Genomic DNA, 24,288 nt, shown 5'->3' with positions numbered 1-24,288 from the left:
TCATCTCCTTCATCTCAGATCATAGGCTGACATTGATATTGCTTTTTTTTTTTTTAAATCCTTGCCAATTTTATAAACAACAGTGGATGAAATAGCAACAGCCTTGTATTTTTTTTTAAAAAAAAAACCTTCCCATAGGATTATTTTTCAAGATTATCTCAAATCCTGAGTGCTCACTGTTGGGCTGTCCCCCACAGTACATGCAAGCAAAAGAGTGGCAAACCCTAAGCCAAGAAGTGCTGGTGCAGTAGCCCTGCTGCGCTCACTGCTGTGCTCCTCAGCTGCTCTCTACTCTGCTCTCGGGCTTCTCACGCCGTGTGCCAGGGTATTCACATGACTTTCCAGCAGCACTTTCAGCAGTGTAACTCACACACATCTCTCCCTCCATCCTTATCCCTGCTTCCTCAAAGAAGCACCTTCATGGAGGGGGCAATAAAATGGGCCCTGACAAAAAGGGAGACAGTCAACCAGACTGCAGGTGTCCTCTTGGCCTCCTGTGAGGCAGCCACCCTCAGCTAAAGGCGAGACTAATTTTCACTAACTGAAAGGCTCATTTGGGCAGGGACCTAAGACAGGTTCTAATTTCAGTTCACCTTCAAGTTCATTGTATTACATTGAGTAATTTGAATTGCTTCTGTTTCTTACCCAAGGATAATAATATTTATTGCTATTAATAATGCCCTTGGAGATTTATGGATGGCAATTCTTCAGAAGAACACAGACGTGGCACGACAGTGCTGGGACATCAGCACTGTACGTTGCAGCACAGAGAAGAACAATACTGAGAAGAATACTACTGCTCAGGTGAGCAAGGAACAAAAGAGCTGGGGATGGGTAGAGTCTTCCTATATGCTGTGAGTGCAAACGAGCAGAATTGAATGGATAATTAATTCTCTGTGAGTACCACTTCAAGATTTTTTGTCCTTTTCATCCCTTTCTAAACTCTAAATTTAGGCAAAATTTAAAACAAGAAGATTCTTCAGAAAATGATAAAATATTTTTCCTCCAAAAAACCTTCTCAGTTAAGAGATTCATTTTAAAAAAATGAATCAGTTTCACCAAAAAGTTGCCAAGAATTGGCTCTCTCTTGGGACAGCACAGCTGTCTACCCTGGATAAACCCCCAAATGAAGCTGGCATAATTGCAAGTCCTCACTTCCTGACTCAGACATTTCCCCATAGTTACATGTCAGCCATGCACCTTTTGCCACTGAAAACAAATGGTACAGATGTAGATCTTTGCTCAGTTTTTCAAGGCATTAATGTTTTTGAAGAGCTCTGATATTCTGAATTAAATTACAAAGCAAATGGCAAAATGATATTCTTTTCTGCCTAAAAGCCTTGATATATTTCCATTCTTTCCAAGTCTTCATTTATATCACTCTACTTTTATTCCGTAAGTGCTACATCTAGTCATGTAAATTCTCTCAGCTGTAGCATGTTATTGATCCTGAAAACAGAGCTATCAGTGGGAAACAGTGTAGGTATGAGATCACAACATCTCCAAAAAGGGAGGGCAGAGAGAGGAAAAACTCCCACCAATGGGCATTATTTCCGCCATCATATACTAATTTGTATTTGCTGCTAGCAAATTACAGAAATAATGTATTCCGAGTTTTACAAAATTGCATGGCAAAGAGAACAACAGATAAGGATGGCTGTTGTTTTAGTGAGTTCTGCTGATATCTAGGCTACATAAGGAAAGCTTGATTGCTTTCTGATGTATCCAGAAGCCCAAGAGAGATAAGACAGCCTCCTTATACACGGTTGTTTATTTAAGCAATAAGACACAACAGGCAGCGCATTTCTGAGTGATTATTACCAGCCTCGGGTAGTGTCAGAAGGCACAGGGCTAAAGGCTGTGTGTCTTTAACTTACCAAGAAGTTCAGCGATGACCTAGAAATGAACCGTCTCTCTCGGTGTCTCATTCCTATTATGAAAACTGAATTGCTAAATAAAAATTAGGGGAAACACTCAAATCTGTGTGGTTTCTGGGCATTACAGATCTGGATGTGACATAATGAGGAGGCAATCAGTAATCCCCAGTTGCGTCCGGCACTCTCAGCTCGCTCCATAATTGCTTTTCATAATACAGTATGTGGAATCTGGGAATTCCACGTCTTGTGAAATGAAAAACAGTGCTTTAAAAAGCCTTCTCCTGTTACTCGCTTTTTCTCTCTAACCCAGACACCAGGCTGGGACAAGGTGACAAGAAGAAAGAAACATTAACATGTTCAAAAGCTTCTAGCAGCCAACTATTAGTTCCCTTCTTGTTTGTTTTTTTTAATTCAGAGGTGAAACATTTTAAGCTGGCGCCATTAACATTTGCAGCAAGTTGGCAGTGCCAAATTTTTGAAACACGAAAAAATGTATTTTCTAAACACCATGGCTCATCTAAAGTCTTTGTTGTGCTTTATTCCCAACACCATCTGTATTTATAACAAAAAGTTCTGACTGAAGGCAACCATGTTCTTCGGCTTATATGTTCCTAGTACTTTCGCAGTTTCTCTGTGTGTGTACGTTTGTGTGCACATCTGCAAGGATTCCTCCTCCCAATTTACCGGTGTAAAATGCCCTGAGGACAATGCTTCTCTTTAGTCACAATAGATCCGAGCTTTTATGAATGAATTCGTTCCACTCTGCCTGCATATAGATTTTTCGGCTGTAATGGTGCTATCAGCATTATGACCGCAAGCCTGGCGTCTCTCTTTTCAGAGGCCGTGGAGTGACATGTGGAGCCTGGGGAACGGTGCCCTCCCCCCCGTGCAGAACAGCTCATTCTGAATATGGCTTTAGCAATAAAGGATTTTTATTCTCGGCTTGGTGCTCTCTGCATAATTTGCACAGGCACGTGGAAAGGAAAATAGACCTCAGGTCTGGGAGAAGCACAGTGCATACCACAAAATCTTTCCCACCTCTGGCACAGTTGGAAGCAGCTGGCTGCATCTGCTTATGAAAACTCCTCAGTCTAAGTGAGCATGAAAACGTCTCTCTCAGCACACTAATGTGTAGTGAGGTAATTATACAGGAAGGTTTAGGCACAGTGATGTAAAATAGGCTGAACCAAACAATGAAATAGGCAGCACTGGTCCTTGCAGCATCCTCAGTTTGATGAGCTTTTTTGTCTGCCACTCCCTTGGCTTGCATCAACACTTCAAAATGTATTTAGGTGCTAATACTGGAATACTTTGTAATGAGAGGGGAAGGGACACTGAAAAGGAGCAGCCCCCTACTACCAACAGTTGAAGAGGCTTTCAAAGAGTCACAGCACCATTTAGGGAATTAACTGGCACACAGATACATTAATCAGTGCAAACTAATGTTTGCCCTGGTATGAGTTAAATTGGAAAAACGCTGCTGTTTTAGTTTGTAATGTGTCTTCTATTTATTAAAGGCAGAGGTTTGTGCAAAGCTCTGTAACAGTCTATTTGCTCTCAGTAGGATTTCTGCACAAGTGTACTATGACAAAGGAAAAAAAGGAAGGGAAGATTGAGTGACGTACTTCAGGAGAAGGCCAGCCCCTGGAGAGACCCTGCAGTGGAGTACTTGCTAGAGTCCACAAAAGACTGGTCTGATAATGGACGACAACAGGGAATAAGAAAGGAAAGAAAGAAAAAGGATGGCATTAGTAAGCTGAAATATTACTCGTCTTTATCAAAACAGTTGGTCTGTGCTTTAAAAGACACAGCCTCTCAATTTAGCAGTATTAGTTGAGTTAGAGATGGGGTGGTTGTCAAACACCTGCAAGGTACTAGGTGGGCTGACAGGGGATTCGTTACTTTTTACAGGAGGAAAGTTTAGGACAGAGACCACCAGGTATCCCCCACTGACTTCCATCCCCTGTGACAGCAGCTGACTCATTGTCGCTTAGAGCATGGCAAGGCGCTGGGAACTCATGGTTTGGAGAGCAGCCGTCTTTGCTGCCAAAAGTTTTTGCCACCTACCTTGCAGGCTATTGCCGTTGGTGCTGGTGCAGGTGGGAGGAGGAGAAGTTTGCGGTCTCACAACAGGCGCAAAAGCACTCTTCTGTTTCACCGCTGAGACCATGTTGGCTGGTGAGAAGGAGAAAATCCCAGAGGAACTGCTACAGTTTGAGGGGAGGCTAGTGGAGGAGGCCATTGTTGGACTTGATGGCACAACTAAAGGAAGAAAAGACCCCCAAAAGGGATTCCTTAGTATTAGATAATTGGCAGGCTGTAGAAACAAAAGACTCCTGCTTCTTGGATGGACTGAGTCTAATTTCAAAGGGCCATGGCCTTTACTGCAGTTAGATTTCTGGTTGTTCACAAAGTGTAATCAGCCACTACAAGAAACCTGCCTGGGTTTTTTTGGTTTTGCAACTGTTCAGGAGCAGTAATTCTAGGTGCTCTCATAGACTCCTTTAATTCTCTGTTACTGCAATCCTTTATTCTCACAATATCCCTGGCCCGCCAGCCTATTTCACATTATTCCAGTGACTGGTAACAGACACAGCTCCCATCAGAACTTGAAATGGTTTTGTGTTCACTCCTGGATTGCACAACTGATGGGTGAGCAGAGTGGTTACAGTACAAATCAAGAGTTGGAATTTTAACTTGGAAAGGTCTAACTTTTTAACAGGTCTCCAAAACCACTTTTCTGAGCAGTGCTTGCCTTGTAGCAAGACAGCTCCAGAAAGACCTATTGGATTTCATACAAACCTGCAGAAGGCAGAGCTCTTAGCAGTAACCCAGCCAATCTGCTTGTCTAATGTCAGCAAAAATGGTTACAATTTCTTCCTCTTCTAAACACTACACAGACTAGGTTTATAAGAAGTTATCTGGAGAGCTAGATATATATACATATTTGCTTTTTTTTTTTTGGTTCAGGAGAGGTGAAAAGGGGAATTGAAAATTGCTAAAGTTATAACACAGAGGCTGTCCAGCATGGAGCACCCAGGGAGATGGCCACTTTGATAGCTTTTACACCTTTGGTCTCCTGGCACTAGTGTTTTCAGTGTCTGTTGCACAAATAGATGTGTGGATGACTGACAGAATTCACACTTTCTTTTACCTCCCAATGGGTGAAACCATTAAAACTTTCTCACAATGGCCACACATGTTTTCTCTGTTATAATGACCAGTATCAAGGTAGTCTCCAGCTTCCATGTCTCCATCAGCTTTGGAAAACTTTCTCCTGTGGAGACCTCCCAGGAATCCTCAGCATCATGAAAAACATTCATATTTCTCGGGTGACCATTTTATTTATGCACAGGGATGGAGCTGGCATTTCAGATCTCACCTAAGACTGAGGATTTTGAAAATGGAAGCCTGTTTTATAATGGGCAAGCCAAGCAGTACTCCCAAAGGATCCATGACCTGTCTGAATAGAGTCAATACAACTTTTCAAAGCCATTGATTGGAATCTCTGGATATAGCTAAGCAATGAAGCTAGTCTGATTTACATCAAATGAAGATCTGGCTTTAAGTACAAGATTGAATAAAATGGGAGTCTCCAGTTTTCCTAAACAGATATAGATGTTTTTAGACAGGTCTCTCTTTTTTTAAGAGCTAAACTAACTGTTTAAAATGAAAATGCTATATTGGAAGTTCGATTTTTAGATACGTATATCCTTAAATATCTAGTATTTTACTTATAGTGCAATATATATCTTTGGTTCATGTCTTTATCATTGAGATTTTAAGTGGGTTTGTTTTGTAAAATAAAGCCAAATACTTTTATTGTCAGATGGCATTCACAGTTTCCCCTCTTTGTCCAAAAAAAGGCAAGGACCAATTCTTGGTAAGAGCTCATGCTTTCATTCTTCATCTTGCTTAAAAACTGCTTATATACATGAGGAGGCAATGAATAATTAAATATTATAGAATAAAATTCATATCATTTGGGCTTTTAATTATTATTTTATTTGCATTTATGTAGATAAATATCACCATATTTGAGTTCTTATTTGAGAATCTGATATCATATTTGTTAACACTGAGGAAATCAATTAATGGAAATTAAATGTTCAAAGTTTCACAGTCTGACAGATACAATCTTAGTCTGAAGTCACTCTATGTCTGGAAGTACTTGCTAAGGGAGAGCAATCAAAGCACCTAAATTGAATTGCTACTATACAGCAATTAGTTTATTGATTTAATTAAGAATGCCACCTTTTAATTTTCAGGTCATGATTGAAGCATTTTCTGATTCAATGGATTAGGCATTAGCAGAATGACAGATCTACCAAGAAAACCTCCCAAAACATAAACAGAATAAAGAACCAGGGCTGGGAGGTGAAGTGCTATTCTAAAGAGGACTTCGTTCATAAATATGAAATAATACACTGCTAGAGTATTTTAAATGCATTACTGGCATCTGCTTCCAAAAAGAGATGTCTCATCAATCATGTTATATTATGAATTCAGATTGCACAGATTCTGTGACAGTAAGTTCAACTTAATAAGTAAGGTACTTTGTAATACTACTTGCTACATTATGATTAGAGTACAAAAGTAATAACTGGTTAGCAATTCCCAGGTTATAAGTACTAGTTATGTGGGCAAATATTTTCTTCTAAATTTGCAGCAGCTAAGCTATGTTATTTTTTAAATCAGAGTTATTATCCTCTTTTTTATTCTGAATTCTAGCAATGCACTTCAAAATAACTCATTTCTGCTGTTAATATCACTGAACTTAAGATCTGCTGCATAAACTTTGATACGTTCAGCATTCTGTTTGCCTTGTCCATGCTAGGATCTGAGTCTATAAACCTATTTATATGACATGACTTTCTGGCCTGATTCTGCCTCTGGCTTTCTACAGATGTCAGTGGAATCTATTATGCAACATGAGTAATGTCTGAGGAATTGGGCAGGTCTATTCATTTAATTTCCTCATCTGAGTAGTGATTACTGATCTATGTGAGCTGTGGAAGAAGAGGTTCATAGGCCCTTACCAGTAGAAGCATATTTATATTTAAACAGGTCACTAAACCTTTAAAATCAAAATGCAAAAAGTTAGTCCTATGCATAAATATTTTTGTAACTGGGATTGTAGACCATACGCTCTTTATGCCATGTAATATATGTCTTCTGTGACTTGAACCTTTCTGGCACTCACTGTACAGACACTAAAATACAGACAAACTCTAAGTGCCATGGTCATATTTTACTGACTAATACTAAGCTCTCAGTGAAGTCAATACCTACTTACAAAGAAAACAGAGTATAAGCAATTAAGATTAGGCCCGACGGTAACTCATAATTTCTATAAGGTTATGAACACTTTTGTTCAGAGGTCTTGGAAACATCATCATGCTTATGGAAACATCAATCTTTGCCAGTATTATAGTAAACTTTTCTGCCCTTGATATCTTACAGTTGGAAAAAACTATTTTTCCTGTAATATATCATTAGCCTTCTTTCCTACCCACTCCAATAAAAAGAAGTTGTGTACTGACAACTTTTGATCCACTCCAACAGAAATTAAGTCACTTATGCCATCCCGGTTTCTAGAATTGGCAATGTTGAGAACAGTGCTTCTTATTTACCAAGCACAAGGAAAGTTATGAAACTATCAACCCAAATCATGACTGACATTATTCTTTTTCAGCTCTTATGAGACTCCCAAATAATAATAATAAAACAGAGAAGAGCATTGTTGGCAACAGTAATGATGTCTTTAAAGTGCTTCAAAGGTCAGTGCCTTGGGGAGGAGAGAAAGGACCAAGCTCTGCTTCAAGTGCTCAAAAGAGAAACTAAATATTGAGTATCACAGAAAAGTCACCATCTCTTCCTAATGAAAATGTGCAAAATACAGAAGAGCCATATCATACTCACTGGCATAGGGAGAATTGGCAGCAGATCCATTCAGGAAGGTTGGAGAACCGCCTAAATTTGACATTCCAGCATTCCCATAGCCATTCATGCTTGTTGTGACAGAGTTATAATTTGTCTGCTGAGGGGTGGTGCTTGGCACATACCCATGAGGTGACACGCTGCTTGAGTTGCGAGTAAAACCTTTTGTGGGGAGGGAATACATTTAGAAAGCGGAATTAGCCCGAGAACAGTTTCTAAAACAAACAGCGACAAGCAAGTAACTCAGGCCTAGCAAGGCAGCTGCCCGACTCCAGCCGCGGTGTGCATGGAGAGGGCTAGCACCGACCACCACCACCACCACCACCGGACAACGCAGACTGCGAACGCTCACTGCTTGGGTCATTGCTGATGGGAGCATGAAGAGGGAGGAGGAAGGCTACCAACTCCGCAGCTCTGCGGGAAATCCATGCCTTCTAGCAGAGATGACCAGTCGGCATTATAGGAACACTCACTCTAAAAGAGCTATTTGTAGGAAACTATGTGAACTTTATCTACATTTTCAAAGTGAGAAGTAATTTAGGGTGCCCGACTTAGGGTCTGTTAAGAGGATGTGACTTTGGTAACTCTCCTCTGATGTCCCTCTCACTTAATGTATCTCAAATTAGACGCTCACTGCACACTTTGGAAAATGTAGGGTATATTCCTTATAGTAGTAGCATATCTTTAGTCTTTCTGTTCTGGTCTGATCATTATGTTGGTAGAAACTGACCGGCAAATTTGGCTCAAAGTTAAAATCTGAATTTCCACCTTATTCTGAAAATGAGAGTTGGGGAACCTCATATTCAGAGATCCATAATGAGGGTTTGTTTCTAGAAGCACAGAAATACAAAATGTGTCTTCACTCCTGGAAAATGAAATACCAACTTTTCTTCCTATCACATAGTATGTCTGTAAAATGCTTGCTATCATCTAAAATCATTTCTTGGTGTAATTTTTTAGTGTAATGCTCACTAATTTTTCTGCCTGTCTGGAAAACAGCCTCATTCTACCACTTTCTCATTAAAATGGATTTGAATTTGGATAATAAATAGACTTGAGCAAAGGAGAGGGGAAAATTGCAAAGGGTATTTTGCAAAAATGTTCTTCACTTTTTTTTTTAACTGTAGAAATTAAAACAATACTGATTTTATACAACATGAAAAATACTTTATTTTAAAAATGAGAGAAGCTCTGAAAATGCCTTTGTAAATATTTGGGTTTTTCCTACTTTCAAAATTTAGAAAAATCTAAAAATCTGAAAAATATCCATCAGTGCTAATAGCATGTCTCTTGCAAAACAAAACAAAACAAAAACCAGACAAATACTCAAGGGATACATTTCTGTTATAAAGAAATACTACCTAAGGCCCAAACTCAGAAACTGTGCATGCTCGGGGAAATCTATAAGCAAGTACTTAAAATTAAGTACAGGCTCGAGTCCACAGAAATCCTTTTAAAATTAGTGGGATTTAAACACAAATGCAAGTGTTAGTCTGAGTTAAAAAAAGAGATTTAGATACATGCATAAGTGCTTTTCCTGAATTGGGGCCTATGTCACTAAATGAAAGAGGGTCTCCAGACTGTATTGCTTAATTGAAAGATTGTGCATGTGGTATGGGACGGTGTCTACCTAGGCATGCTCCTAGCGTTCAGTTCTGAACAGTTGCTCTTTGGCCTGTTCTGCGCATGTTTCCCTGACTTTTAGCAGAAAAGATTCATAAAGAGAGGAAGGCGAGTCTTCTCCTGACCCTGATTGGTGGCCTGCGAGGCTTCGGAAACATTGACAGCTAGTTGACCACTAAAGGAATTCACTCCCATCATTCCTGCATGGACTGACGTGTTAGCAAGGGCGGGGAGCTGGTTGTGATTGCGGGGAACACTGTAGAGGGCTTCTGCGATGTCTGCTGCTCTTTTCAGGATTATTTCCTAGAGGACAAGAGGAAAAAAAGAATAAAAGAGTTACCAATTAGACTCTGACAAATCTTTTCTCTGATACTCAAATAAAACATTTCACTGTCCAAAGGCAAAAACTAGATGCTTTTCTTTCTAAATCAGTTGGCTGACTGACAGTTAATGTTTATAGATCTGCTGCCCCCATGATAAATCCTGACATCTGTGGTAAAAGAGTTGGAAGTTTCAGTCCCAGTGGCCAAATAGCTGTATAACAAGACCAACTGGCAAAATGGGGCTGGAGCCCAGACTTATTGCACCTTAGGGCTAAGATATCTTTACAGTAAGATTGAAAAATCACTGGTGGCAAGACATAATGCATATCATTACCCATATTATACAGTCTCTGGTGACACTGGACAAATGTCTCCAGGGTTAATAACATGTTGTTTTTCCAAGCACTAAATTCACACACTTTAAAAAGAAAACAAGAAAATTAACCCCTGCTCCAGATGTGACACTGCCCCATATATTTATTTTTGTTTCATATTGTAGCATCGTATACCTTTAGCCCTTGATATATCTATACATCTAAGAAATAGCCATGTTTTAGAATTGCTCAAGTAGAATGCATTTACCTGGTTATTATGTGGCATACCATAGAGTGCTTCTACTAAATCAGCAGCCCTCTTAAGTATTACTTCCTGTCAATATAAAAAGAGATGTGTTCCTCTGAGTTCAATAAAGTCTTTGTGGGGGAAATAAATGTTAGAATCTTTTATACTGTTCTATTAGTTGCACTGTGTTTTGTTTTGTTTTTTTTTCTCCCACCAGGTAGACCTTAATTGTAACAACTCTCAGCAACCACTGAATGGTGTTAAATCACTAGTTCATCCTATTCACACACACACTTAATCAAGTCAAAAGGTGAGAATCATTGGTGCTGCAAAATAAAATACATCACTCAATTGTCTCTACCATCTGCACTATAAACCACTCATCAGTTTATTGCAGAATACAATTCCTGAGGTCATTTGCTAGATTACTGCAATCAATGTCATTCAGAGCATGTTATGAATCCCTTCAATGTGTTTATTTTATTCTTAATTGCATACTGCAGGAATCGTGACCTTACCCAGCAGGCCACGTTCAAAAGATATCCAGTCAGTCCTATGCTACTGGTAATGTAACATCTCAACTCCCTTGGTTGGTATCCTAATGCAATGGGTCAGAGCTAGGATCCATGTATACAAAATGATGCATAAGAGGAAAATATATGCAGTATGAGGGAATAGCCCAGTACCATGCAGGGTTTCCTGCGAACATTCCCTGAATGGACAACAGTATTTAAAATAGTCTGGGATTTAGCTCTCAATTTTGCGCATAACTTTACTTCTTATTTATTTATTTATTTATTTGGTTCATTTTCCTATTTGTTCATATCTTTTAATTTCTTTCTACTCAGTGGTGTAAAGCATTCACCTCTCCTCTTCTTCACTTAAACACTTATAGTTTTTTAAACTGGCATCAAAATAATAACAGCATTTCTTCTGTTCTTACATTTTACAGTGCAAAAAACCCTTTAGGAATAATCCTGAAAGAAAATCTAAAAATGCATTGCAGAATTAACCCAGAAAAAAACTTATTTTCCTATTCTTTCAAAACATCTAGCAGATCCCCAATTGCCTGATAAAAACCAATCTAGACCATCTTTTAAGTAAAACAATATATTTTTGCTGTTTCCAGTGCCTAAGTATTGCTTTAATACACAAACATGATGCTATTCACCACAGCATATATCCGCAGGTAGCTTACAAAAATAGTACCATTTCTGAGAATTTTACAGTTTTCTACAAAGTTAAACTTTTTAACTTAAAATATTTTACACAATAGCCATATTTTATACCAAAAAGAAACAGTAAAGTTCAATTTTCATATACTGTAGACTCTGATCAGAAAATAGAGATATAATTGCATTCATTTTGCTGTCACCATAACCTCTTCAAAAATCCTTGAACAACTCTTCAAATGACAAGCTTTTAGATGCATATTAGCATTTTTTTCAATTTTAAATTCTCTATAATATAAGATAAAATAGTTGTCATACTGCAGTAACTACTTATGACATATATAATGTCCTAAATTCAAAAATGAGATGGAGGATTTTTGTACTCCCAGTAAACATTTAGGCTTGCCTTCTGATGCACACACCCTTCTTTCAGAACACACATTTAAATTATTTTCCACATATGAGTGAGATGCTTTATATAATTGATGGATTTTTTGAATCAGTATATTTAAAACATATTCTGAGGAGTCAGGTTGCTACAGCTTTTTCTTTTTTATTTTTCTTCCTTTGTGTGTGTGTGTGTGTGTGTGTGTGTGTGTGTAGCTTGACCACAACAGTTAGCAATATAATCGTGGACAGGCAGACTACAAACTACATCCAAGTAGAATAAACCCCTGTTGCTTTAGTAGAATCATGAAAACACTAAGTAGCCCTTTTTGCCTCATGTGGAAAATACAAGCTAAAGCAGAACAGAAAAGACTTTATTGAAAAATGTTTGTTTTTTCAGTCCAAGATTTGAGAATTGAAATTATCGCACAGGTGTTTGACTTTGCAAAGTAGGATTTATTTCACTTCAGTAAAAAAAAAGCGTTTGCACTATATATTTGACTAATGCAAAATTAGAAAATTATACAGAGCCCACAAACTGCTTTGGAATACTGTTAACCTAAGCTGTCATTATGCCAAATTAAAAAAAAAAGAAAAATTAAATAGTCAATTCTGCTATACCTGAATAATCAGAGTTATTGTAATTCTGAGCTAAACAGCTCAGACTGCATCTAAAAAGAGATTGAAGACCAGGTTAAAAAAATGAGATAATTACATGGAATCTTACAGATGCTCTACCTAATATCAAACATATTCCAGTTCTTAAAAATTGGGAGTTATTTGATGCCATATCATACTGCATGTAAATAAAACTAATTGTCATCATGGTTTATTGAAGTATGCTTGACAAGTGGCATTTGGTAATCCTAGCTAGTCAGTAGTTATATTTTTTTCAACATTTTCAGAAGCTGTGAATTTGAGTTTCATACTTTCTTAAGCAACATTTTCACACAATAGAAGCTTTTCTTGTTTATGACATTTTCAGATCATACAAAGTGGATGTTATACAAAAACTCCTGTGCCAGGTAGTGGTATCTTCTATTCCAGAGCTGACGGCAGTTCTTATAGACACAAACTAGCTTTAAAAATACACAGTAAAATGCTACTACAGACATGCTAAAGATATTAACTTGTTGTTTCCTGAATGCATTTTAAACCTTTTGCAGCTCTGCTAAAATTACCGCAGAAGCCACAGTTACGACTTCAAATACAAAGGAGCTCCCAAAGTCCTCTATAAGTTAGAGCAACGGACCTTGCAAGGTGCTCGGATTGCGGTGACCAGAAAATTGTTCTCACCTCCATGTCATTACGCTCACAGTGAAGCAGCCCCCGAGCATGTTTGTGTTCGGGATCTAATATATTGCCTTTCAATCAGAGCTGAGAGCCACTGAACACATAGACAGAACATGACGAGCAGGTCAGGAAAGCAATAAAGATTTTACAGAGCTGTCCAAGGTGCTAAATTTACTCAATAATGGGTTTGGCACCATAGTGTTAACCTCTCATTTACTACCAGTTTGAGGGACTAAATTGAAGTAGCTGACTTCATTTACCTTGAAATGTATATTTTATGACATTATGTAAGTAGATTGAAAGGGCACTGCAGTTTTAACAATTTAAAGGCTAGAGCATGTTTAAGATGAAGCTTGAATATTTATTGTATATTGCACTTAAACTATATAGTATATTAAAATGCATTGATTAAATTTGTAAAAGGCATTATAAAAAAAAGACAGCTAATATAAAAGATTTATGTCTTTTAAAATCCAATTGATACTGCATGTTACCACTGCAATGGTGATAGATAAACAGATAGATAGGTGGACAGAGAAGCAGACAGACATATGAAAACGTGAGTGAAGCGGGCATTCTACAAAAAGAAATCTCTGCAAAAGCTCAGTGTCTGTTATTCCAGATACTCTTTTGTTCACAGAAATTCTTCTTTGCCTTCACCTCAGAAGCCTAGATTTTCATAGCAGTAAGTGGGCATCGTGTAAGGACCTTGCAACTGAATATGCAAGTGAAAATATTTCCTGAGAGAGACAGAGTTTGACTAAAGCTAATATCTAATTTACGGGGGCTTTTGTCAAGAAAGATCCACTCTTCTATTAATGCTAAAAGTCTGACGGCTTTTGATTTAGAATAAAGGATTATGCAGCACTTAGTTTGAGCCAAAGTAAGGGTCCTCTTGTCTTGCCTTTTCTTTCAAATAAGCATCATTTCCTTTCTAGAAAAACAATAATTTATCAAATATTGAAAAGAGCCAAAATTACATTAGAGATTAAATGAGATGCAGTAGAACTCTGCCCTCCATGTAGCTACAGACCACAAATCCAGAATCTATTTTTAGTCAAAACTGAAGTTGATTTTCTACTGAGATTTTTTTTTTAATTTGTGAAACAAAAATGTAATTAAATACTTTCAACAAATTTTCTTCTTGAAAATACTAAGGGATATTTACATATGTAAAAAGAGGAGGCTGGGTAGCTTAGTACGCTGTGACTTTGCATATTCTGAAATTACTGTAAGAAGGATTATATAAATCTTACCAGAATGACTGTGCTTTTGAAGCACAAAGACTATAATTCAGACTAAATCCACTTCTGACTGAATGTATCTTGAACCAACTTTATAGCAACTTTGCATGTTTTGTTTGTGACATACATAACCCTTTAGTAGGAATTCAATAAGATCACAAAACTTACATTAAACTAATTTATAATCCTATATTAAAACACAACCTCTTCTGTTATGCACTGTTGCACTGGTATTCAGGATGAATAAGATTTTGCATATATAGTTCACTGAGGCTGAATTTTATCATGATGAACACATTTTTGTGCTCATTTTAAAATAGATGAGTTATCTCTTCTGTTGAAAGCTGCTTACTTTTTATTCAGTGATTAGTAAAAAGAATCCAGTCTGCGTCCCAACAGGGCTTTGAGTCTAGTCAATGAAAGGGTACTAGAGTTACACTTAGTTATTCAGTAGGCTTCAGTAACTAAATTAGACAATGTTCAAGGTACTCGTTAAATCTAAATGAATTTTGTCAAGAAGAGGCTGACCACAATATATAACGCTCATCAGCCACATATTGTATTATTGAGCCCACCAAAGGATTTATGCACTCATGGGGGGTGTGGGGGGGAAGCTGTACTAGCATACTGTGAGGCATTTATCTTATGTGTTGTCTAGATATCATATCACCTTCTAATGCTCTTTAGCATTGTAATACAAGAGAGAGCTCATTCATCTTCTGAGAGGGTACTTAGGGATGATGATGTCATTCATACTTCCTTGACTTTTATGTCTGACCTCCTGGCTCTGCCTTCTAACTTCCTAATCTCATGGCTACTTGCAAGAAAAAAAACTCTTCTGTAGAGTCAAAATGCTGAACACCAGACTCCCCTTCTTCACTTAGGAAAGGTCACATTCTGAAACTTCATGTCAAAATTGCAATATTTTGTGCTCAAACTTTTTCTTGTTTTTCAATGGGTAAAACTTTACATGTACTAATTAAGGCTGTGTTAGAACTAAGTTTTAAACTTAGAATTTGAATATGCATTGCATTTTATAAGATAAATATAAAACTGTGAATGTTTGCTTCAATTGTGATGGCAAAAATAGCACTTTGGTAGAGAGCTAGTTAGAAGAATGTCACAGGTCAAAAATGCCAGTTACCTAGCTTGGTATACAAGAGTTTCAGCCAGTCCAGCACCTCCCACATCTCCAAATCTATGTTGTGAACACTGCATTATTGTATCATTTTCAACAATTATATTTTTATAAAAGACTCATAAAAGCCATTCAAAATGTAAAAATCCTCCATTTACTCTGAAACTGAGGGAACTATGCCAGCCTAATGGGAAGTATAAAATAACAGGGCCATTTCACTAAAAAGATATTTGTGCTCACACAAAGATGAAAACTTCTCTAGCAAACAAACAAGTGAATTGTTTCCATATATTATAATTGAATCATACAGAAGAAGTAAACACCATATAGACACCACAAAGATGGGAAGGCAAATGAGAGAGAAAGACAACACACTTCACTTGCGGGGGGGGGGGAAGCTTCTGCTTACTGCTGCCTGTAGGATGGAACTGCACTGAGTTCCTGCTAGTGAATTTCAACAGCAATTTCCAGAAAATAAGTCTACAGCGGGAGCTAGAACCTTAGATTTCCAAGCCATTGTAGTCTCATCAGCCTCCACCCAAACTGAAAATCACAGCCTAACTCTACAGCACTAAAAACAGTCATGCATGACCTTACCACCTGCTCCACAATGAGCCAACCTTATAAATAAAATATAGAAAGCCTATATGAGGCAGCAAAAAGAACAAACACTGGAGTGCAAATGCAAGCAGGCATCTAGCCATAAATGCTGAGAATAGATGATTGAAACACCTCTTAAACACAAAGGTGATAAATGCATAGCTATAGAGAAAACATACCCTATTCAAACACTCTCCATTGCAAATACTGCCGACAAGAAAAGAAATAAAATAATGATAGTCCTTAAGTCTGTCCTTGCATTTTTCCCATCTTACCCATATTATCTTCCTGTTAATTTGGTGTACTTAGATACAAAAAAAGATATCGGCCTCCTTTTTTAATCCACACCACTCACGCTTCTGGTCTTCATTTCCATAAATGATGGACACATAACAATGGCAATAGAATTGGTAGCTGGCGCAGATGTGTACTTCATCTAGATACACAGTAACATGGAATAAACTGGCATTAATACAGTTGCACTAGAATAACCCTTTGAATAAACTGACATTTGAGAGCCTGGGTGCTCCCACCATATTATCATCAACTGAAGCATCTGGCAAGTAATTTGAATGGTTCTGTTGCTAAGAGCTCTGGAGTTCTCTGCTAATGTTAGGTCTCTAAGTCAAAAGGAGAAGACTGGATATGTGAAAGCAGATATGCAGAACTAAAATCATTCTACCAGTGCTTATATCACCTCTTTTAGAGACTTTAGCCAACAGTGATTATGTGACTCATCTACTTCCCACATACAGCTGCAGAACTTTGATGCTCCTAAATATATTTACTATGCATCTTGCCCCAGAACCTCAGGTTTACCAGGAAGGGTGAGTTACAGCTACCTGCAGGAACTCTGAAGAGTTGTTGAATTTTAACTCATGAGGCCAATCTTTCATCCATATCCACATTGCAGGGCTGGTACCTATTACTATATCATACTCTCACACCTATCCACACCCTACATCAACTGGTATCTGGTAGATGTCAGTCATGTTTGGCACTGACCAACACTCTCTTTAAGAAATTGAGGGTAGGGTAACTCTCTGGCCAATTCTACAGCGCTTCCCTCAGGTTATCTGGCAAGCTAACACTATGAAGATCTAAGAGTAAATCCTCTCAGTTTAAAACCTACCAAGATCATAAAATGAATACATTTTCAAGTGCTACAGCCTTCTGTATAGCATATCTCAGTAACGTAAACACAAGTTCTTCAGTACATGCTTTTCCTCAGGTATACAATCCTGTATTTCATACTATGATCAATTTGCCAGATCTAGTGAATCAATATAACATAAAATAAATCCAACAAACTAAATCATGAATGGATAAGTCCATATAAATGCAATTCAATGGCTAAAAAAACCCTCCTAGGCTTTCCTTTACAGAAATCCTCCATCCCACCAGTTTACAGTGATAGATAGCATTCCCATCCATATAGGCTACAACAAGATTATTCCTCATTTACCCCTGGATATATGAATAAACAACAGATAACATCATATTCTTTTCTTCTGTCTGACCTCAAAGGGTGGCCACAATGAATGACCTAGAAGTACATTTCACACACTAAATTGTCCTTATAGGCCACTTCCACCTGCAGTCCCCAGGCAAAACATATTAACATACAGTGCAAAGCTATCTCAGATAGCACCTTGGGCACTTCTTTTTGAAAATTTACCCCAAACTATTTGTGCCAGCACCCACAGTACTTTGAAGCAGATGTTCATTATTGAGTTTAACGAGCTTTTAAGTTTGTCTTTTTGTTTTGCATATATAAAATTTCCCAATAGCTCTTCCTGTGCTTTCAGTAGTATCAACATTCCTATTCTTGAAAACAGCTGCAGATGAGAGTTAGAAAAAGAGAGTTATTACCCACAGTCTTCTCCTGACCATTCTATACTCATATATTTTTGGAAAGTTGTTAAAGTCCCCTTATAGAAGAAGAAGAATGTTTTGAATTATTTGAAGGGTAAACTTAAAACTTAAGTAAACTTAGGTGGACTTAGGTAAACTTAAAAAGAATTTGGTAAAAAGAACAGAGACACTAAATTCTGAGTCCTTTGTTCAAAAATACCGCACTGGCTGTTCTGGAAGTTTTATTCTGCAGATCATATCTTGTGGCCATGAGAAAAATTGCCTGGAATACTGGGATCTAAAGATTAAAAATGGCTTGTGATTTTGTGTGTGGTACAATGTAGACATCCAATTAATATATTTGTTGGAATGAAAGACATTTTACCTGGCAAATAGACAGTCTGGTATCTCTTTTCCATCATTTGTATGCACAAAGAATTTCCAAACACAAGCCAAGTTGTATCCCTAATGTTCACCCATTAGGTCAAATCTTGAATGTATTGGGTGGCATAATTCACTTGACTGCATTTAAATCTATAAAGATATATAATTATGCTTGGTACTGCAAGGCAAGACTGTCATTTGAATTAAATCAGCAGAGCTATCTAGCAATTAAAGTGTAAATTATATATTTGTGTTTTGTCCGTTTCATTTTCATAGTTGTTTTATATTAATGCATTTACCCAAATAAATATCTTTTATAAGTAGAGCAAACTAGCTATTTTCTGTAAAACATGTTATGTTCACATATATGCAATTTATTGAAGAATCCCTCCCCCTATATTTTGTTCTAATGAAGACAAAAAAAAAAGCAACAAAAATGAGAGCATATCATTAAGATCTGTGAAACTGTCACTCTCTGTCAAATAATGAACATTTTCTGGATTGTACGCTTCAGGAAGTGTTAGTAGCTAGAAATTGAGAGTTCAGGTTACTTTTAATAACAGGAGGAAAACTGAAAAATAAGACACATTGAAATTCTGACCTACAATGATATTCCACTATGTTCTGTGGAGAGTGAGTGCATAAAAATGTTGAAATAGAGACTGGAATAACGTTGGTAGGTTTTAGTATTATAGTTAAAACACTGCTCAGTCATAACCCCTACAAATGACTACTTTCACTTACATTTTATCATCGGTATAATTAAAAGAAGTCTCTTGAAAGGGGCATTCTCATTACAACAAAGGACCACTTCAGACCCAATTGAAATGAAAAGACAGAGCATAGATTAGGTGTAGATACCAAGTGGTAATTTCTAGGGAAGCATAAAATGCCAAATGTGTAACAATTATATTTTATAACTATGTGTTCAAAGGACTTATAGTATTTTATTGCCCAAAGAGGCATTAGCTCGGAAAGACTACTTCAGTGAAGTGCCTCCCAGCATATTTTTAAAAAAATTTTCAACTTTCTCACCAGAAACAAAAAATACTTTGTTCCTGATATTATTATTTTTAATAAAAATTCAGCTGAAATTATTCAAAGCAAGTATAAATGTTGAAAAAACATGTATTTAAGAAATCAAATTTGTCCAACATTTCACAGAGATAACAATATCTTTCTCTGTACAGCTCCGTGATATAAAAGCAGGTACCTCATTTTATGAGGCTCCTTTTTCAGTAATGAGTGAAAAGATTATCATTGTCACTATACCAACATATTTTTTGCAAACTCAAAACTCTCCACTGATTTTTCAAAATGCATCAAAATTTCAGCAGCTTTTTTGACCATCAAAAACAGTTAGCTTTCAAGCTATTTCAAAATGGCAAACCTGAATGAAAATTCAGTTTATCAAAATATTACTAAGATATTTTTCCTATTTGTAAAAACAAAATAAATACACTTTTTATCTGTCAAAAGCTCACATTTAGAAAAATGTAAGCTAATCTATTCTATGAAATGTTAGGACTTCAAGAGTCAAGATGCTACACCCAGATGAAATTATCAATACAGAATTATTAATAAGAAGTTGTTTAGCTCATCTGAAAAAAACAAAATTAAGAGAGAAAAATTCCATAATTTCTTTATCTTAGATCTCCTATAAATGAACAAAAAAATGTTACATATATGTGGCATTCCTTTATAAAATGCTTCTGTGTTTTGTTCCCATCTTCCTCTCAGCAAGCATATCATTTATCATCTATAGTCACAAATATATTCCAAAAGATTGTTTAGAACAAATCTAAAATGCATATCTGTGTTTATACAAGTACCATGAAATTGTAGGCTATTGTACTTAGAGGACATTTCAGTCCAGTTGAGTTATATCAACATAAGTTACATGATTGACTTTTACAACAGAAAGAAAAGGTTGTACTCAAACAACTGTTATTGCCTCAATGGAAAAAAAAAATCAATGAAAGTAAAATGAACAAGAGATTTTGTCTGAGTTGCAGTTAATACTACTGAAGAGCTATGGATATTAAAAGGTCAACAAATAAATTAGTCCAAGTGTTATGAAATGAATGATTTGCCTTATAATTGTATTGAGTGCAAATTGTTCACTGCCTATTAGACCAGGTAATTTTTAACCATGGTGCCTCAATTACTGTTCCATAAGCAATAATATAGTTGTAAGAGCCACTGGTTCGATCGTGTGACCTATGAGACGCGCCGGGACAGCTGACTTTGCTATGATGGATCACTGAGCCTGATCTCCACATGGTGCCAAACCTTCCCTTCCTGTGAGGAGATCTCATAAAAGAAACATTACTGCTTGATTCATTTTACCAAAATGTTTGAGTTTTCAAGTGTCAGCAGTTAAGTATAGATTGTGAAGCTCTGTATTTCTTAGAAGAATTACGACAACAGCATCCTATTGCTTCCAGCACTCTCTGCTAAATGGCATCATGATGGTTAGAAGGATGCTTTCTCCGCTGCTCAATCGGAGTGCGTCGTGAGAAATAGACAGCAATCATATTTTACATCACCATGTAAACCACTGCATAACACCTAAAACTAGGTTAGGAATGGAAACTGTAGGTGAGATTATAGGCATTGCTTCACACCTCTGCAATGCCCTGCATTCAGAGATCTCATAGCGCCACTTTAATGGGACCAAATTAAGCTTCACAACATATTTTCTAGGAAAATATTCTCTCTCCCTCATCTTCATCAAAGCCAGCCTTAAACTGTAGCTGTTTGGCTGAAGCCAAAACAGTCTATGGTTATAACCAAGGCAAGTTTTGTAGGGAGAAGTGGTATCTTTTATTAGATCGACCGATATAGCTGGAAAAAAAAGGTACTTTCACTCACAGGAAACAAAGCTTGGGTACCCAAAAGCTCATCTGTTTTTCCAAACTGTATTGGTTAGTCTAATAAAAGATATTACCGTTCTGTACAGATCCTGATAGCCTTAATCAGGAAAACTAAATTAATCTTATATTGCTTTCATGGTATGGAGTAACATGCATCGCACCTCGTGATGAGGAAATGCAGCAGATGCATTTCCCCATTGCTCCTAAGGGCACGGTGTTTCCCCGTGAGCCAGGACTCCCACTATGGCAATAAGGGTCTCGCTGCACTGCCCACCAGGGCTGAGCCTTAAGGATACCAATAGGCCTGTGCAGCATCTCTGCTTATCCACTCCTTGCCCATATATGTAATGAGTTGAAGATGTAAATGCAAATCCTGAATTACCAAATAATCTGTGCAGAAGGAACTAAAACAATAAAAGCCTAATTAGAATACATTGTGCCATATACAACCAATTCCTGTTTATATTGTCACTCTGCTATACTTATGATAAATCACTACATTCAAGTAGTCTTTTGGGAGGGTGATTTTCCATTTCATCTCTCCATTGAGCAAAAAAGTGACATGTGATCGGAGTCTGAATTTCAATTTTACCAGCGTACAGTTGAACTGAATATTATTTGGCACAATGCGGTGTACAACTGAGCCACTAAATGGCTGATTTACTAAATTATTATTAGATGAGCCCTTGCTGTTCCAAGTGAAAGTGCAGTCACTGTCTCTCTTCATGGTGTGTTCAAATTGTTCTGTGTTTAAATATTCAGCATGAGGCTAATGTGAACTGATGAACTGAGACTACAAACATTCACTTTCGATACAGACAGAGAGACAGAGATGCAACATATCATGTGGCCTGCGGAGGTGAAAATGATTTATATTTAAGGATGTTGCTGCCTACTTCCATCACTATAAGGCATTCTTAATTAGCTTCATGTTTGAGTAAGGAGTTTGGAAATGCAGCTAAAAACCAACTGCGAAACCCAAGTAGCTTCATGTTTATGGAGGCTTCAGAAGCCCAGTGAAGTGATACTCGAGGCTGGATCTCTCTCTTAGTAAAACGCATTAGCTGCCACCACAGTTTCATACTTTACTATCCTTAGTATTTGAGTTGCAGCATAGGAACATCACCTGCAAATCTGACCTCAGCGTCAGAAATCCTAGAAAATGTAAAGGATTAACCCCCAAGTGCCCATCCTGCTCTGTTGTGTAATTCTATGACTTTTCAGGCTAGGGGAATAGAGAGAAGGGGAAAAAGGAAAAGAAAAGAAAAAAAGGTTTAAAAAAAAAAGAAACAATTTCTTTACTGCCACCTGCTGGAGTTGACAATAACCCTTTGTCATACTGAAAGAACAAGCATCTTCACTTAGAGGACAGTTACGGCAAGCATTTAAAACACTGTGATCCAAGACACTTACAGTAGATTAGAATTTTTTATTGGTGCTGTGTTGCCATAACAACATAAAGACAGCAGATGACTTAAGCTAAGCTTGCAAAGCAAAAGGCTGCTCATCTGGCAGTTAAAATGAATACAGTTCACTTCACAAGTTCCCCATATGGACCCTTAGTGTATGGTAATGAGGATACCATATGGTGGGAGAAAATGCACAGAGAACAATTGTGCTCCACTGGCTGAGTGAAGTGAGCAGGAAGTTATGAGGAAACACAGGAGAGAGATTTGTGTGCGTGCTCTCTAACTCAAGGGTTTCTTTCAGAGGGGGGTTCTCTCTCTTCTTAATCTTCTTCTTAATATATACATGCATAGAAACGACAGAGGAACATATTGTGCATTTTGCAACATCATTCATCATAAACTGTCAGCTGTGTTTGTAAATCAGCGTGGTAAGATCTTATAAATTTGTAATTCTTAAAAGGTAAAAGTGCTAAGTTTTTAGACAAAGTGCAGGAAAATTTAAGCACTTCTGACAAGTAGAAACATTAGTGGTAATCATTTTAAAAATGCTTGCATCTTTCTGCCTGCATGTTTAGCTGTAAATAATGCCGCAATGAATAAAAGCTTTAAAAAGGGGAGGGGAGGATGAAATGGAATAAATATTTTTTTATTTTATTTCCAAAAGGATAAAAGGTAATAGTTGATCAGAACCATATGCGTGCAAGATTCTGACATAAATGTACATATGCTATACAGTACGCTGTACTAACCAGATCCTAAACCTGGTAAGACAGCTTGCTAAAGGCTGCAAAGTCAATTTTGTACTACACATGCTTCATAAAAGATGAATATAAATGCATTAGTTAGACACGGTGAGCTAAATTAGAAGGTCAGGCAGGGCTGGAAGGGCTGAAATATCACACAACCAATGACTGTAATTACTCTTTTTTTAAGTCTATTAAGTGGTGTTGTTCTATCAAGGCTCAGGGGTATAGGACATGAAGTACAAGATAAAGTAATGTGTATTTATTACTCCCATGGGATCAATTTACTAGATATTTTCAGCTCCACAGAGCAAAATACACAAATGCAGCCTTTGTTACTTTCTTCAAACTGTGGTTTATTTCTTCAAAAGCTCGGTTCCTTGAAGGGACCGTGTTTACCTGTTTGGTGTCTTCATGCCACCATCAGTTCATTGTTGTTTTTAAAAATTATAATAATAAAGGATACGGGAACACAGAGATCACTCTTACAGGATGCTCAAACAAGTGGTTCGGGCTGCTCAGATGGAATGTGCCATCTAGAAAATCCGACCCCAGGCAACATTTTCACCCCAAGGCAAAGCCGAAATCAGGAACAGCGAAAGGCGCAGAGCTCCTTGTCATCATGTTAGCCCTGATCTATTAAAAGTTTTGTCATAGATTCTAAATTACACCATCTGCTCTAATCATTTGCTGAGTAAACACTGACCCACTTATAAAGAAAACTCACTGAAATGCGTACGTACACTGCTGACCTTCAGAAAAGCAAAGGCTCCTTGCCAGCCGTTTGTATACGACTCTGCCCTTCAGCTGGCAATGCGGCTCCTGTTCTCAGCTCTCTGTTATTTCAGACTCTTTGCATGCTCC

At 37.4% G+C, this 24,288-nt stretch overlaps 1 protein-coding gene across 8 annotated transcripts in view; it reads right to left on the bottom strand.

Annotated features, from left to right (window-relative positions):
* Positions 1 to 24,288, bottom strand: part of EBF1 (EBF transcription factor 1) — a 275,871-nt gene that overhangs the window by 2,506 nt on the left and 249,077 nt on the right. For 4 of the 8 annotated variants that reach the window (XM_067304612.1, XM_067304613.1, XM_067304619.1 and 1 more), the window contains 5 exons: positions 10,346 to 10,411; positions 9,566 to 9,743; positions 7,800 to 7,979; positions 3,945 to 4,139; positions 3,503 to 3,571 (listed from right to left, as the gene is read on the bottom strand). In XM_067304612.1, coding sequence (XP_067160713.1) covers positions 3,504 to 3,571; positions 3,945 to 4,139; positions 7,800 to 7,979; positions 9,566 to 9,743; positions 10,346 to 10,411 — 687 coding nt within the window. In that variant the 3' untranslated portion in view covers position 3,503. The remainder of the gene's footprint in view (positions 1 to 3,502; positions 3,572 to 3,944; positions 4,140 to 7,799; positions 7,980 to 9,565; positions 9,744 to 10,345; positions 10,412 to 24,288) is intronic. The other 4 variants (XM_067304615.1, XM_067304616.1, XM_067304617.1 and 1 more) reach the window with 2 other exon arrangements.

This window comes from Apteryx mantelli, chromosome 14, assembly GCF_036417845.1.
Source record: "Apteryx mantelli isolate bAptMan1 chromosome 14, bAptMan1.hap1, whole genome shotgun sequence".
Lineage (NCBI taxonomy): Eukaryota > Metazoa > Chordata > Aves > Apterygiformes > Apterygidae > Apteryx > Apteryx mantelli.
The sequence above is the reverse complement of the archived record's forward strand: the minus strand, read 5'-3'. Positions and strand labels throughout refer to the sequence as shown.